General features: G+C 43.7%; 1 protein-coding gene across 1 annotated transcript in view; it reads right to left on the bottom strand.

Annotated features, from left to right (window-relative positions):
• The window catches only part of LOC123990751 (scavenger receptor class A member 5-like), a 79,210-nt gene that overhangs the window by 9,481 nt on the left and 52,790 nt on the right, over window positions 1–16,939 (bottom strand). Inside the window, exons 6-7 of the mRNA XM_046291581.1 lie at window positions 16,476–16,583; window positions 12,182–12,247 (exon numbers count right to left, since the gene is read on the bottom strand). Coding sequence (XP_046147537.1) covers window positions 12,182–12,247; window positions 16,476–16,583 — 174 coding nt within the window. The remainder of the gene's footprint in view (window positions 1–12,181; window positions 12,248–16,475; window positions 16,584–16,939) is intronic.

Here is a 16,939-nt window from a genome sequence, read left to right as displayed (position 1 = left end):
ATTAGAAACATAAATATGACATACTGTATACTCAAAAGTACTGCTATGATGATGACTAATATGATTTAAATTCACAGTATATCGAAGAAAAAAAATCTGATATTGACAAGGTCAGAGATGTACTGTATGTAACTAATCAAATTCAAGTGCATTGGTTGTGTACACAGATTAGCAGATGTTACAGCAGGTGCAGTGACATGCTTATGGTTCTAGTTCCTACAGTGCAGTAATACAATATCAATACAATACATTACCAACACGCAAACAATCCAGAAAGTCCCACCCCCAAAAAAGAAAGAAAAAAGAAATGCAACCCCTATACAGTAAACATGTATCCAAAATTAAAACTGTACATTGAGAAGATATCATTATATTGTGTTTTGGTGATTAAACCAATGTATTAATTATATTTCACGTTAAACGTATATTTGGTGAGAGATAAAAAAATAAATAAAACGGTAGTTCTTTTAACAACCAGTTAATTGTCCTTTGAATGTAGTATGCTACAGTATTGTAAATTACAGTACATTACACTGTTTTCACATGAAGTATTACACTAGCACTACCCATTAAAAATGACTAAACATCACATTTCCATCATTTCTATCCCACGTGTGATCAAAGGTGTGATCATTGGAGGCATCTTTCACAATGTAATCAAAACAAAAGAAATGAAAGAAAGAAAACTTGTTTAGCAGGCAGTAATTTGAGCCTTGTTTTGATCATTTGTCCATAGGTTTTCATCAAAGTCACAGAAAAATATCCTCATTGTTCATGCATGTGGGGAAAAAAACGTTTGGCATTGTGAATCTAAGCCTAACATAGGTCTGGATGGAAATCATTGTATGCCTCATCCATGGCCTGAAGGAGGGTGGTTCGCTGATGAGGATGGCAATAAATTGTGAAGCATTTTGTCTGTAATGTAATTTCCGTCATGTGTCGGACCCCAGTAAGACTAGCTGTCACCACTGACGTCAGCTAATGGGTATCCTAATATACATATACAAAAACATCATCCACCTGTATTGTAATCGTGTATTGTATTTTACAGTATTGCATTGTGGGGATTGTCGTGTTGTGCGTGAGCAAACGTGACTGGATGGCCAGCACTACAGTATTGTACTTACGTATGTATCGTAGTGATCCTGTATGTGGTTCAGTTCATAAGAGCATGGCACTAGCTAATTTCCTATAATTCTGACCATTTTTACCATGGCTTGGTTTCATTTGAAGCATCTTTTATACGTCTCTTGTTTGTATAAATTCAAAAGACATTGGCAACTTTGTATTTGTAGTCAACTTTGTTCTGGAGTTATCGGCGGTCACAGAGAGACGGATAAATCATGTGATTCTATGATTAGCGGAGATATTCTGAGGGCGAAAAAGCATTTAACGAGGAGCTTTTAATGATTTATTTAACTAGGCAAATCAGTTAAGAACAAATTCTTATTTACAATGACGGCCTACCCCGACCAAACCCTAACCCAGACGACGCTGGGACAATTGTGCCCCGCCCTATGGGACTCCAAATCACGGCCAGTTGTGATACAACCTGGAATCGAACCAGGGTCTGTTGTGACGCCTCTAGCACTGAGATGCAGTGTCTTAGACTGCTGTGATACAATCTGGAATGGAACCAGGGTGTCTGTAGGGACACCTCTAGCACTGAGATGTAGTGTCTTAGACCACTGCACCACTCGGGAGCCCACTTATCAGTTGTACGAATGGTCTGAGCCAGGCGTTGGATTATGAGCGTTTTCAAGTGCAACGTTAATAACGATGGTTTTGGGAATCTCAGACATTTAACGATGCTCCTACGAAGGTTTTAATTTAGTATTAAAATGCTTGTAGGAAACAGGGCCCAGCATTGTTATTGTCTTTAATTAGTGAACACATGCTTTTTTTCAATAAGTTTGTTTAAAGCATTGTTTGTCATTTTCATGTAGACTAATAAATCCATCTGATATGGAGCAACAAGCCAAACATCTTCAACTTTGTCAATTTGGTTATTTTTCCATTACTGTGAAAATAAAACCTCACTTTTAACAAGATTGAAGTGAAATTTCCCTTGTGGTCTTGTCGGGGCAGGAGAAGGCGTTGAAAACGATTAGTACCTCTCATCGAAAAATGTACTCTGACTCAACTAGCCTTTATTTACCTTAATAAGAGATTAATAACGTCGGGCTCCAAATGTCTGAATATGAATCTGGAGGATAGACTCGAGAAGAACACAGGAACATCTCAATAATGTGTTGCAGATGTTGAGCCTGAGCTCTGCTCTACTCTTGGCCTGAGACACGCTGAGAATCTGGCAGATTGAAAACGTGTCTGCTACAGACATGTAGCCAGAACTTTCATTTTGCCATTAGGGATTACTCTGGTAACGGCTCAGGAAACTTCAATCTGTCTGGAGAAAAGCATATCCAAGTTATCTCTGATGGGGGTGTGATGAAGATAGGACAGAGCCAGGGTCACATTGGCAGAGTAATTAACAGAGCAAAGTGGACAATGGTCTGTCTACAGTAGGTAGCAGAACTAACAAGGAGAAATCCAAGCTCTTCTAAATGCCTAATCCAGCTCTATAGCCTACAAGGCCAAACCAGAGATACACATACCTTCTGTATTATCACTCAAATTAAACAGCCATACAGCTGTAGGTGTGTAACAGGGTTGTTATGTATTAAATGTTTGTGTATTTGTATTGGTTGGTTCAAGTCAGATGTCAATAAGGTGTTATGTCATTGGCTAAACTTGCAGATAGGAGGAGATTGCGAACATCAATTCTACCCAGTCTGAAATTGACATGCAAGAGGTAGGTCATTTTCTGAAATAGTGCATTCTATTTACATATTAACAATGTGTACGAGTTCACTATGCACATTTCCTGAAATATATACAGTGCAGTCAGAAAGTATTCACACCCCTTGACTCTTTCCACTTTGTTACGTTACAGCCTTATTCTAAAATGGACAAAATAAAACAAATCCTCATCAATCTACACACAGTACCCCATAATGACAAATGAAAACAGGTTTTTAGAAAACAGAAATATCTTATTTACATAGGTATTCAGACTCCTTGCTAAGAGACTTGAATTTGAGCTCAGGTGCATGATTGGAGTCCACCTATGGTAAATTCAATTTATTGGACATGATTTGGAAAGGCACACACACCTGTCTATATAAGGTCCCACAGTTGACAGTGCATGTCAGAGCAAAAACCAAGCCATGCGGTCAAAGGAATTGTCTGTAGAGCTCCGAGACAGGATTGTGTCGAGGCACAGATCTGGGGAAGGGTACATTACTGCAGCATTGAAGGTCCCCAAGAAAACAGTGGCCTCCATAATTCTTAAATGGAAGAAGTTTGGAACCACCAAGACTCTTCTCGGCCAAACTGAGAAATCGTTGGAGAAGGGCCTTGGTCAGGGAGGTGACCAAGAACCCGATGGTCACTCTGACAGAGCTTCAGAGTTACTCTGTGGAGATGGGAGAACCTTCTAGAAGGACAACCATCTCTGCAGCACTCCACCAATCAGGCCTTTATGGTAGAGTGACCAGACGGAAGCCACTCCTCAGTAAAAGGCACATGACAGCCCACTTGGAGTTTGTCAAAAGGCACCTAAAGACCCTCAGACCATAAGAAACAAGATTCTCTGGTCTGATGAAACCAAGATAGAAACTGAATGCCAAGCATCACGTCTGGAGGAAACCTGGCACCATCCCTACGGTGAAGCATGATGGTGGCAGCATCATGCTGTGGGGATGTTTTTCAGAGGCAGGGACTGGGAGACTTCTTGTCAGGATCAAGGGAAAGATGAACAGAGCAAAGTACAGAGAGATCCTTGATGCAAACCAGCTCAAGAGCGCTCAGGACCACAGACTGAGGCGAAGGTTCACCTTCCAAAAGGACAACAACCTTAAGCACACAGCCAAAACAATGCAGGAGTGGCTTCGGGACAAACTCTGAATGTCCTTGAGTGGCCCAGTCAGAACCCGGACTTGAATCCGTTCAAACATCTCTGGAGAGAACTGAAAATAGCTGTGCAGCGACACTACCCATCCAACCTGATAGAGAGGATGTGCAGAGAAGAATGGGATAAACTTCCCAAATACAGGTGAGCCAAGCTTGTAGCATCATACCCAAGAATACTTGAGACTGTAATCGCAGCCAAAGGTGCTTCAACAAAGTACTGAAAACAAAATGTACTGGCAGCTTCATTAAATAGTACCTGCAAAACACCAGTCTCAACGTCAACAGTGGACAGTGAAGAGGCGACTCCGGGATGCTGGCCTTCTAGACAGAGTTGCAAATAAAAAGCCATACCTCTGCCTTGAAGGCCAGCATCACAGAGTCGCCTCTTTACTGTTGACGTTGGTTTTCGGGTACTATTTAATGAAGCTGCCAGTTGAGGACTTGTGAGGCGTTTGTTTCTCAAACTAGACACTATAATGTACTTGTCCTCTTGCTCAGTTGTGCCCCGGGGCCTCCCACTCCTCTTTCTATTCTGGAGAGAGACAGTTTGTGCTTTTCTGTTCTGTGAGTAGTACACAGCATTGTACCAGATCTTCAGTTTCTTGGCAATTTCTTGGACGGAATAGCATTCATTTCTCAGAACAAGAATAGACTGACGAGTTTCAGAACAAAGTTCTTAGTTTCTGGCCATTTTGAGCCTGTAATCGAACCCACATATGCTGACGCTCCAGATACTCATCTAGTCTAAAGAAGGACAATTTTATTGCTTCTTTAATCAGGACAACAGTTTTCAGCTGTGGTAACAGCATTGCAAAAGAGCTTTCTAATGATCAATTAACCTTTTAAAATGTAAAACTTGGATTAGCTAACACAACGTGCCATAACACAGGAGTGATGGTTGCTGATAATGGGCCTCTGTAGGCCTATGTAGATATTCCATAAAAAATCTGCAGTTTCCAGCTCCAATAGTCATTTACAACATTAACAATGTCTACAATGTATTTTCTGATCAATTTGATGTTCTTTTAATGGACAAAACATTTGCTTTTCTTTCAAAAACAAGGACATTTCTAAGTGACCCCAAACTTTGGAACGGTAGTGTATATTTACACAAAAAAACATATATGGGGGATTGGAAATGATGCATTGATAGAAGATAAACTGTGCTGTAGCCTATTGCAGAATAAGGACAATTTAACAAACAAACAATCTCCCATGTCGAGTTTGTCTACCTGGTCAAGCATTTACTCTATAAGTAATCTCTGATTGAGATCTGTATGTCTGAAAATAAAGACCTCAACATCTCTTGTTAAACCCTTCAGGCTTTCATTGAATACAGTTGAAGTCAGAAGTTTAGGTTGGAGTCATTAAACCTCGTTTTTCAACTACTCCACAAATTTCATGTTAACAAACTATAGTTTTGGCAAGTCAGTTAGGACATCTACTTCGCGCATGACACATGTAATTTTTCCAACAATTGTTTACAGACAGATTATTTCATTTATAATTCACTGTATCACAATTCCAGTGGGACAGACATTTACACTAAGTTGACTATGCCTTTAAACAGCTTGGAAAATTCCAGAAAATGATGTCATGGATTTAGAAGCTTCTGATAGGCTAATTGACATTATTTGAGTCAATTGGAGGTGTACCTGTGGATGTATTTCAAGGCCTAGATTCAAACTCAGTGGCTCTTTGCTTGACATCATGGAAAAATCAAAATATATCAGCCAAGACCTCAGAATTTGTTTTAGACCTCCACAAGTCTGGTTCATCTTTGGGAGCAATTTCCAAATGCCTGAAGGTGACACGTAAATCTGTACAAACAATAGTACGCAAGTATAAACACCATGGGACCACACAGCTGTCATACTGCTCAGGAAGGAGACGCGTTCTGTCTCCAAGAGATTAACGTACTTTGGTGCGAAAAGTGAAAATCCATCCCAGAACAACAGCAAAGGACATTGTGAAGATGCTGGAGGAAACAGGTACAAAAGTATCTATATCCACCGTAAAACGAGCCCTATATCGACATAACCTGAAAAGCCGCTCAGCAAGGAAGAAGCCACTGCTCCAAAACCTCCATAGAAAAGCCAGACTACGGTTTGCAACTGCACATGGGGACAACGATCTTACTTTCTGGAGAAATGTCCTCTGATCTGATGAAACAAAAATAGAACTGTTTGGCAATAATGACCATCATTATGTTTGGAGTAAAAAGAGGGAGGTTTGCAAGCCGAAGAATATGTCACGCCTTGGTCATTGTATCTTGTGTTTTTGTTATATGTTTGGGTAGGCCAGGGTGTGACCTGGGTTTATATGTTGTATTTCGTATTGGGGTTTGTATTAATTGGGAGTGTGTATTAGTAGGGGTGTGTCTAGTTAGGCTTGGCTGCCTGAGGCGATTCCTAATTGGAGTCAGCTGATTCTCGTTGTCTCGGATTGGGAACCGTATTTAGGCAGCCTGAGTGCGCGTTGTATTTCGTGGGTGATTGTACCTGTCTTAGTGTTAGTCACCAGATAGGCTGTATTAGTTTCACTCGTTTGTTGTTTTTGTATTTTCAGTTATTTCATGTACCGCATATATCTTCATTAAAAGTCACGAGTAACCTACACGCTGCATTTCGGTCTGACTCTCTTCAAACAGCAGACTAAATTCATTACAGAATCACCCACCATTCACAGACCGAGCAGCGTGTGAACTGGCAGGAGCTAAAGAGGAAGATATGGATGGCAGAAGCAGGGATTATACGACGTGGGAAGAAATCGACACGTGGGCGGCCGACCCAGAGCGAGTGCAGGAGCCCGCCTGGGATTCCCTACAGCAATGCGAAGAGGGCTATACACGTATGGAATCGAGAAGGAAAGCATTGCTATACAGAGCGAAAACCGAAGGTAAAGGGGAAAAGCGCAGAGAGAGAGTGGCTGAGTCAGAGAATAGACCTGAGCCTACTCTCCCTGTTAATCATGAAGAGCAGTTGCAATGGGAGAGACTGCATCATTTGGAGATTTGGACATGGGAGGAGGAATTAGACGGTCAAGGACCCTGGGAGCAGCCGGGAGAATATCGCCGTCCCAAGGAGGAAATAGAGGCAGCTAAAGCGGAGAGGCGCATGTATGAGGAGGCAGCACGGCGACGCGGTTGGAAACCGGAAAGTCACCCCCCAAAAAATATTGGGGGGGGCTAAAAGGGAGAATAGTTATGCCAGGTAGGAAACCTGCGCATACTCCCTGTGCTCACCGTTGGGCTAGAGAGACCGGGCAGGCACCGTGTTATGCTATGGAGCGCACGGCGTTTCCAGTGCGGGTGCAGAGCCAGCTGCGACACATACCAGCCCTTCCTATTGGCCGGGCTAGAGTGAGCATCGAGCCAGGTAAGCTTGGGCAGGCTCGGTGCTCAAGAGCTCCAGTGCGCCTGCACGGTCCGGTCTATCCTGAGCCACCTCTACACACCAGTCCTCCGGTAGCAGCTCCCCGCACCAGGCTTCCTGTGCATGTCCTCGCGCCAGTACCACCAGTTCCAGCACCACGCACCAGGCCTCCAGTGCGCCTCGCCTGTTCAGCACAGCCAGTGCTTTTCTCCTCTCCTGCACTGTTGGAGTCTCCCGCCTGTTCAGCGCAGCCAGAGCCTTTCTCTTCTCCTGCGCTGCCGGAGTCTCCTGTCTGTCCAGCGCCACCAGTGCTACCAGTCGGCCCAGCGCGTCCAGTGCGCCTCGCCTGTTCAGCGCAGCCAGAGCCTTTCTCCTCTCCTGCACTGCCGGAGTCTCCTGTCTGCTCAGCGCCGCCAGTCGGCCCAGCGTCACCAGTCTGCCAGGATCCACCAGAAGTGCCAGTCTGCCAGGATCCGCCAGAAGTGCCAGTCTGCCAAGATCTTCTAGATCGGCCAGACAACCTGAATCATCCAGGTCCACCAGCCAGCCAGCCAGGATTTACCGGAGCCTACTACCTGCCTGAGCTTCCTCTCAGTACTGAGCTTCCTTTCAGTACTAGGCTTCCTCTCAGTACCGGGCTTCCCCTCAGTACCGGGCTGCCCCTCTGTCCCGGGCTGCCCCTCTGTCCCGGGCTGCCCCTCTGTCCCGGGCTGCCCCGCTGTCCCGGGCTGCCCCGCTGTCCCGAGCTGCCCCTCTGTCCCGAGTTGCCCCTCTGTCCCGAGCTGCCCCTCTGTCCCGAGCTGCCCCTCTGTCCCGAGCTGCCCCTCTGTCCCGAGCTGCCCCTCGGTCCCGAGCTGCCCCTCAGTTATGTGGGGATCAGGGTGAGGACTATTAGGCCATGGTCGGCGGAGAAGGTGGATTATCCTAGGACGCGAAGGGGAGGAACTAGGACATTTATGGAGTGGGGTCCACGTCCCGAGCCAGAACCGCCACCATGGACAGACGCCCACCCGGACCCTCCCTATGCTCTTGAGGTGCGTCCCGGAGTCCGCACCTTGGGGGGGGTTCTGTCATGCCTTGGTCATTGTATCTTGTGTTTTTGTTATATGTTTGGGTAGGCCAGGGTGTGACCTGGATTTATATGTTGTATTTCGTATTGGGGTTTGTATTAATTGGGAGTGTGTATTAGTAGGGGTGTGTCTAGTTAGGCTTGGCTGCCTGAGGCGATTCCTATTGGAGTCAGCTGATTCTCGTTGTCTCGGATTGGGAACCGTATTTAGGCAGCCTGAGTGCGCGTTGTATTTCGTGGGTGATTGTACCTGTCTTAGTGTTAGTAACCAGATAGGCTGTATTAGTTTCACTCGTTTGTTGTTTTTGTATTTTCAGTTATTTCATGTACCGCATATATCTTCATTAAAAGTCAAGAGTAACGTACACGCTGCATTTCGGTCTGACTCTCTTCAAACAGCAGACTAAATTCATTACAGAATACTATCCCAACTGTGAAGCACAGGGGTAGCAGCATCATGTTGTGGGAGTGCTTTGTTGCAGGAGGGACTGGTGCACTTCACAAAATAGATGGCATCATGAGGGAGGAAAATTATAGGGATATATTGAAGCAACAACTCAAGACATCAGTCAGGAAGTTAAATCTTGATTGCAAATGGGTCATCCAAATGGACAATGACCCCAAGCACACTTGCAAAATGGCTTAAGGACAACAAAGTCAAGGTATTGGAGCGGCCATCACAAAGCCCTGAACTCAAACCTATAGAAAATGTGTGGGCAGAACTGAAAAAGCGTGTGCGAGCAAGGAGGCCTACAAACCTGACTCAGTTACACCAGCTCTGCCAGGAGCTCTCAACCTATTGGGGGAAGCATGTGGAAGGCTACCTGAAACGTTTGACCCAAGTTAAACAATTTAAAGGCAATGCTACCAAATACTAATTGACTACACTTCTGACCCACTGGGAATGTGATGAAAGGAATAAAAGCTGAAATAAATCATTATTTCACATTCATAAAATAAAGTGGTGATCCTAACTGTCCTAAGACAGGTAATGTTTACCAGGATTAAGTGTCAGGAATTGTGAAAAACTGAGTTTAAATGTATTTGGCTAAGGTGTATGTAAACTTCCGACTTCAACTGTAAATGTGTTTATCAGTTAGGCAAACACAATCTGTGTTCAACCCCTGGATGGGCCCCTGCCTGTAGTCCTTAAGGGAGTTGCATATGCAAGACCTCACCTCCTAGAGATGGCTATCACAGGGACCAGTCTATGAGCTATCGTAACTGCTCTGACGTTATCTCCTCTCAGGTCACCTCCGCTGTATGTGTTTGTGTTGGACTGTTTTCTGCCTTGTACAAAGAGGGTTATGTGTGGGCAATGTCGTCATCCTCTTGTGTGTGTGTGTGTGCACGCCCCCCGAGACAGCAGGAGTCCCTTTCCCTCAGCACACACACAGTGGGAGGCTGATCTGAAGGGCCTCCTGTCCCCCATAATGTGAGAGGAGAACAGATTTAGGACGAATAGGAAGGAGAGGAAATGCTAGATCTAGCCAGGATGTCATGTTACAGGTCCCCTGCACATAAAGCCCAATATTGGAGACCTGGAACCAAATAACTAATGAAAAACACATCTCAGCCAGGTACAGACCTACCTACCATGAGGACAGCATGAGGCTGTGTGGCCTCATGAGGCTGTCATTAGAAATTCAGACAGAAATTTGTTAAGACTTTACTCGAGACATAATCATACATCCAACAGAAAACCTCTTAGCAGAGCCTGTTAAAGTCCAGCTAATTGATCAGACGACCGCAGTACTTCCCCTTTTCTAGCACCATGCTGCTGACATCTCTCTACAGTTTCACAACAAAACTATGTGTTCTAGAAAAAGAGCCGATTGGTTAAGTCCTAAGGGAAAGAGCACTAAAAACCATGCTGTCAATACCTTATAAAAACAGGCACATTGTCAAAAGTGCATTTGGCAGAATGGAAAACTGGCCCACGTTGAAATGCTGTATGTCATCAAAACTAAATTTTAACTGGGTATTTTTCATCATTAAAATATACTCTGTGAAAAAATATATCTAACTTGGTTTTGGCATGAAATGCATATAATCAGGGCATAAACAATAACAGAAGAAAAAGGACGTACAAAACATCCACCAAATGCTCTACACCTTCCTCCTTACTCTTAGAGGAGAGGAAGGGAACCTTGATCTTAGAGCAACAGTTTACAACATCTGGCAGGGAATCGATGTTTGGCCCTTTGCAACAACATTTCTGGACTAATGAACTAAGACCATGCTGTGCATTTTGTGTGTGTGTGTGTGTGTGTGTGTGTGTGTGCGCGTGTGTGTGTGTAGGCTGACACTTCAAATGTGGAGACTGAAGCTTGTGGCTGTCCTGCAAAAATGATCTGTCAAAGCCAAGCTTACTCCAGTTTCTTGGGACTCTTGGGATATCATATCAAAGTTTGGTACCCCCATTCTGAGAGGTGTGAAGGTGAAAGGCAATGCTATGGCAACAATTACCAAGCAAGCATTAAAGCACCTGACATTTTATAGCTTGTCAAGCTAGGGGCTTTAGGTCCAATTGCACCCCCAACCCTCAGTCCCAGCTCTCAGCCCCAACCCTCACCCCCAACTTTCAGCCACAACCCTCAGTCCCAGCTCTCAGCACCACCCTCAGTCCCAGCTCTCAGCCCCAACCCTCAGTCCCAGCACCACCCTCAGTCCCAGCCCTCAGCCCCAACCCTCAGCCCCAACCCTCAGCCCCAACCCTCAGCCCCAACCCTCAGCCCCAACCCTCAGTCCCAACCCTCAGTCCCAACCCTCAATCACAACCCTCAGTCCGAGCTCTCAGCACGACCCTCAGTCCCAGCTCTCAGCCCCAACCCTCACCCCCAACTTTCAGCCACAACCCTCAGCCTTCTAGGATAATTTGTATTTATTTTTTATTTTACCTTTACTTAACTAGGCAAGTCAGTTAAGAACAAACTCTTATTTACAATGACGGCCTACCAGGGAACAGTTGGTTAACTGCCTTGTTCAGGGGCAGAACGACCGATTTTTACCTTGTCAGCTCGGGGATTCAAACCAGCAACCGTTCAGTTACTGGCCCAATGATCTAACCCCTAGGCTACCTGCCACCCCAAAAAAACATGGTTGTCAGTTGTGAAATTGTAAACATCAAGCGAGATAGAGGATTAATGACCCAGAGGATTGGGGAGTGCGATCCAACTCAAAGAGCCCCACGGGATCTGAGCTGTGACACACCTTCGTCTCACTGCGGGAACCTACACATTGTGACACCACTGCTTCCCACCAACCACCAGCATTCCATGTACAAGTAGATTAGAGATGTATGCCTGTTGTGATTCGGTCCATAAAATGGTCTATTTTTCTATTTGATCCTTTGGCGTCCCTGTTTACAAGTGACGCATGTGTGCCAGGTGAGAACCTCCACCTACTCATGTAAATGAGTGATGAACCCACTAGACTGACACCAGCATGTGACGTCAGCTCTGGTGCTGAGTTATGAAATGTTTTTTGATGGTACAAACTGCATTCTAAAGCCAAACAGAAAGATAGCAGGCCTCAAAAGACACTCTGCACTCCTTCACCCCCTGAACAGCAGTAAACAATAATTGGTAGGTCAGTTAGGGTTCAATTCTGTAACCTACCTGTGTTTTACTACAACCTATTACAATAACCAATTTTACGATGCAGCAGTGTTACAGATATGTATGCAGATAACAATGGACCAACATCATTGAGAGGATGATGAGCATCAGCAATCCCATAACTCTTCACTATTCACTGGTCTCACCTGTTTTTTCACCACGGTCACCTCGGTCTCCCTTCTCGCCTTTCAGTCCTCGGTCTCCTCTGTCACCTTGGAAAGGACAGACAGACAACAAAACATTGTGTTACAGCCAGTGGAAACTTTAGGAGACGGACAGATGAATATTTCACTTCCTGTAACTACAAATTCAAACTGGAAAAAAGGTATAACGGATGATCCTGTTGAACAAGATCAGTATTATGTTCCTAGAGATCCTTCCCACATGCTATTTCTCTTCTAAATATTGCCCTCTCACTCTGTCATGGTTGACTTTGTGTAGGTGGGCCTGGATTAGTTCTAAAGCTAGGCTATGCTTTGAGGTTTCCATTGCCTTCCTGGAATACTTCTGAACAGGGCCGCTGAAAAAAGTGTGGCAAGGTGGCATTTGCCATAGCTCTATTAGATCAGGTGTGGTAGTACCACACCACTTTTGATTTAGTTGAATAAAATATATTGATGCAAAGTGTTAAAAAAAGGGGCAAATTTGCCTCATGATTTGTTGACTTGTGCACAATTACTCTGTCTTTCACATCAGAGTGTTGCTGCAGGCTCTCTGCGTGTCTTGACCAATCAGATTCACGGAAATTGGAGGTCGGGCGGGCTGGGCACAATGCACAAAACTCAAGGTGCGCTCTCCACTTTCCTGCGCTTTCTCTGTGTCTCTGTATAGGAAACCCCCTTATTTTAAATATAATTCATATGAACAAGTACAAGGTTGCTGAAGTTTGACAGGGTTTTCATCACCCCTAAGGCCAGTAGTTTTTCCAGGAGTTTTTTAAAACCTTGTGAACTGATCAGAAAAACTCTGGTCCCATCATAGCCCATATTAAACCTTTTTACAACTGATTAATCACGTCATACCATATAAGGTCAGAGTTTTAACTGGTTAGGTTACTAGATCAGGAAAAACTACGGACCCAGATTTTTTTTCCCACCACACCACTCTGGGACCTGTGGTGCCACCTCTACTTGTGAGACTATATTTTTTCCCATGTTTGGGGGAACAAAGTAACTCTAAAATAGTCCACTTCACACTGAGAAGAAGACAGTTGAACCAACCTCAGGTCTGATTTTAGACATCCCTCAACTCAATTTCCCTTTGGATACCTTATAATCTTGTAACGTGAACTGAAGACCCACAAACTTAATGTAAGCACCTTGTCATTAGACTTAACAATTATAGGACAACCTCCGTGTGAACTACAGTATCTTGAGCTTTTGCTGAAGTGGACTAGAAAAACAGCACAAAGAAAAAGACAGTATAGACAGCAAATACAGTATAGTGAGGTGTATGTTTCCCCAAAAGTGAACATGAACACATATGTCCTTGATTCTCTGTGATCCGACGTCCATGGTTGTGGACTATTGTTTTGTTTGTTGCTCTGCGCTCGTCGTCTGAGGCAACTCATCTGTCTGTCTGTGGGTTGTATGCCATATTATGAAAGACAAAAAGGAGTCCGAGCAAAAGACAACATCAATTTAACGATTAAAGGATTTTATGAAAAATCGCTGGGGTTGAGAGGCTGAAAGCACAGTCGTCCTGCAGCTCCTCTTTCAGAGTGAGCAGAGAGACCTTTTATGGCGTCTTTCTGGCTTCACTACTTGAAGCCAGTTAACAGTCTTAGAAATGTTTTTAAAAGAAGATCCTCCTTGGATACATTTGTGTCCTGAAGAGGGCATCTGATGAGGATCTGAGTGTGGGTGCAGGGACATTCTGGAGCCTGGCAGTTTCATTTGAAAGTCTTGATTGTTAGAAGTGTGCTAGCACCATACATTTAATTTACTGTCTGGACTTGAGAGAGGCTGTGGAAAATGAAGTAATCAGTCAACTTCAATCTTTAATTCCACTAAATTAAGATTTGTTGTATTTTGATATGTACTAAAAGTTTATGTCCATGATTATAGAGGACACCACACAATAAAGCAAAAATGACCATTATGGTACTGTCAACTTTTTTTGTAGAATATTCATAAAAATAACAAACTCTGGATATGCCTTTGATGGAATATTAAAATTCCTACCACTCAGTTCTGCGGGAACATCTCTCCGTAACTACAAGTTTTAAACCACAAGGTGTGGTTATGAGCTGTTACTGTAATAAAGTGACTATTATCCCACGTTTAATTCCTGTATTTTCAGATCCAAAATCACAGGAAAGTGTCCAATGGCAGTGGCACCCAAACAGAACCACCAATTGTCGGGTATTGCTCTGAGCTGACCACATCCTCATAGTAATGTGTGCGGTGGTCAGGAAATGTTAGACACTTACTCTGGTTCAAATAACCCAATGCCAAACTCAGCTCTAACTCACAGAAAAACATGCATAAAGAAAGGCCTACTTTAACAGGCCACACAACATCTCTCCCTTTTCCACAAGGGTGCTTTTACAAGCTTTACTAAAAGGCTAAGTGCCTTTGTTATTTTATTTCGTATTTATCTAACCCTGTGTTATATGTGTTGTAGTCAGTGAGTGAGTCAGTCTAACAGGGCTGGGAGGACAGGGCAGATAGAGAGTGCAGAGCACCCACATCCAAATCGTAATGTTATTGGATCGCAGGGGTTTGAGCCTCCAGCACCGGACAGTTCAGCCAAACTAAACTGATCCAGCTGTTTGGTTTGCATAGAGAAATAAAACAAGTCCATTGTGGATAGTCAAATCCATGACCAATACAATAAGGCACTGTGTCTCAAATCATATGTGTGAGAGGAGTATCTGATTACAAAACAAGTTCTGATTCCCAACACACAAGGTGACGAAGGATGAAAAAGCTTCCTAGAAGCAAGGTTGGACTAGCCCTGAGACATGGCTGTAGACTCCTATGATGTCTAGGCACCATCAGCGTCTACAGCCAGGTCTCAGGGCTAAGGTTGGACCAACTAAAAAACGGACATGGCTTTCCTCCATTATTATAGTGTAGGTAGACATTTGTCTGCAAGGTTTTAGGTTGGCGGTTCAGCTGATAAGGAAGGTCTGCTTTGGGTTAGGATGGGGAGGCAGAGGGCATGAAGATATACAGTACCAGTCAAAAGTTTGGACACACCTACTCATTCAAGTGTTCTTCTTTATTTTTACCACGTATTCTTTACTATTACTCTACATTGTAGAGTGAATACATCATAACTATGAAATAACACATTTGGAATCATGTAGTAACCAAAAAAAAGTGTTAAGCAAATCAAAATATATTTTATATTTGAGATTCTTCAAAGTAGCCACCCTTTGTAGTCACCTGGAATGCATTTCAATTAACAGGTGTGCCTTGCTAAAAGTACATTTGTAGAATTGATTTCCTTCTTAATGGGTTTGAGCCAATCAATTGTGTTGTAACAAGGTAGGGTTGGTATACAGAAGATAGACCTATTTGGTAAAAAAACAAGTCCATATTATGGCAAGAACATCTCAAATAAGCAAATAGAAATGACAATCAATGTGGAAAATTTCAAGAACTTTTAAAGTTTCTTTAAGTGTAGTCGCAACAAACATCAAACGCATCTTTGTGAAATGCCCACTAGGTGAAGGGATGATCTCTGCATGTGTGGATCCCACCATGAAGCATGGAGGAGAAGGTGTGATGGTGTGGGGGTGCTTTGCTGGTGACACTGTCTGTGATTTATTTCGAATTCAAGGCACACTTAACCAGCATGGCTACTCAAAACACAACTCCAGGCTGTGTAAGGGCTATTTAACCAAGAAGGAGAGTGATGGAATGATGCATCGGATGACCTGGCCTCCACAATCACCCGACCTCAAACCAATTGAGATGGTTTGGGATGAGTTGGACCGCAGAGTGAAGGAAAAGCAGCCAACAAGTACTCAGCATTTGTGGGAACTCCTTCAAGACTGTTGGAAAAGCATTCCAGGTTACTACCTCATGACGCTGGTTGAGAGAATGCCAAGAGAGTGCAAAGCTGTCATCAAGGCAAAGGGTGGCTACTTTGAAGAATCTCAAATCTCAAATATATTTTAATGTGTTTAACACTTTTTTGGTTTCTACATGATTCCATATGTGTTATTTCATAGTTTTGAGGTCTTCACTATTATTCTACAATGTAGAAAATAGTAGAAATAAAGAAAAACCCTTGAATGAGTAGGTGTGTCCAAACTTTGAGCCTGCATTGCCCTCTCTGAAGCCTGAGCTTAAGAGAGAGCATGCCATCACAGAAGGATAAGGGAGATAGATGTAACCATTGACAGCAGGTTCAAAGAGGCAGCGAGGAACAGATGTTAGTTTAACTAATGGCTCTACAGCTGTCAGACAGTACTAATATCAGACATACCTTTGGGCCCTTCGGGTCCCATATCGCCTTTCTCCCCCTGTAGGCCGTCAGGGCCGCTCGGGCCCTTTAGTCCCCTTGGACCCTGGAATCCTTTTTCTCCTGTAAAACCTGCCGGGGGTACATAAACAAAGCATTGGATTTATTTTCTCAGTTCTTTTCAAACAGGATATCTGAACTGCATTTCAAAGAATGCAAACAGCCTATCTTATACGAATCTTTGAGTAAGATGGTCTGCTTGCATGCCATAATAACATTTTCCAATGTTCTCTTTCTTTATTCACCATTTAATTATGTAATGAAAGACTATCTTAAAGAATGCCCCTGCTACATTTCACGGGATGCTTTGAGCCCAGTTGGAGGGCTGTTATTAGGTTGCTAGTAGACAGAGTGGATTTATGGATTTGGAACCATAGAGGGCCGTGTTCACTAGGTAACCCCTGGTGAATCAATCATTGAAGATATAG

The sequence above is a fragment of the Oncorhynchus gorbuscha genome, linkage group LG12, assembly GCF_021184085.1.
Source record: "Oncorhynchus gorbuscha isolate QuinsamMale2020 ecotype Even-year linkage group LG12, OgorEven_v1.0, whole genome shotgun sequence".
Lineage (NCBI taxonomy): Eukaryota > Metazoa > Chordata > Actinopteri > Salmoniformes > Salmonidae > Oncorhynchus > Oncorhynchus gorbuscha.
Note: the sequence above shows the minus strand (reverse complement) of the source record. Positions and strands in the feature narration are given on the sequence as shown.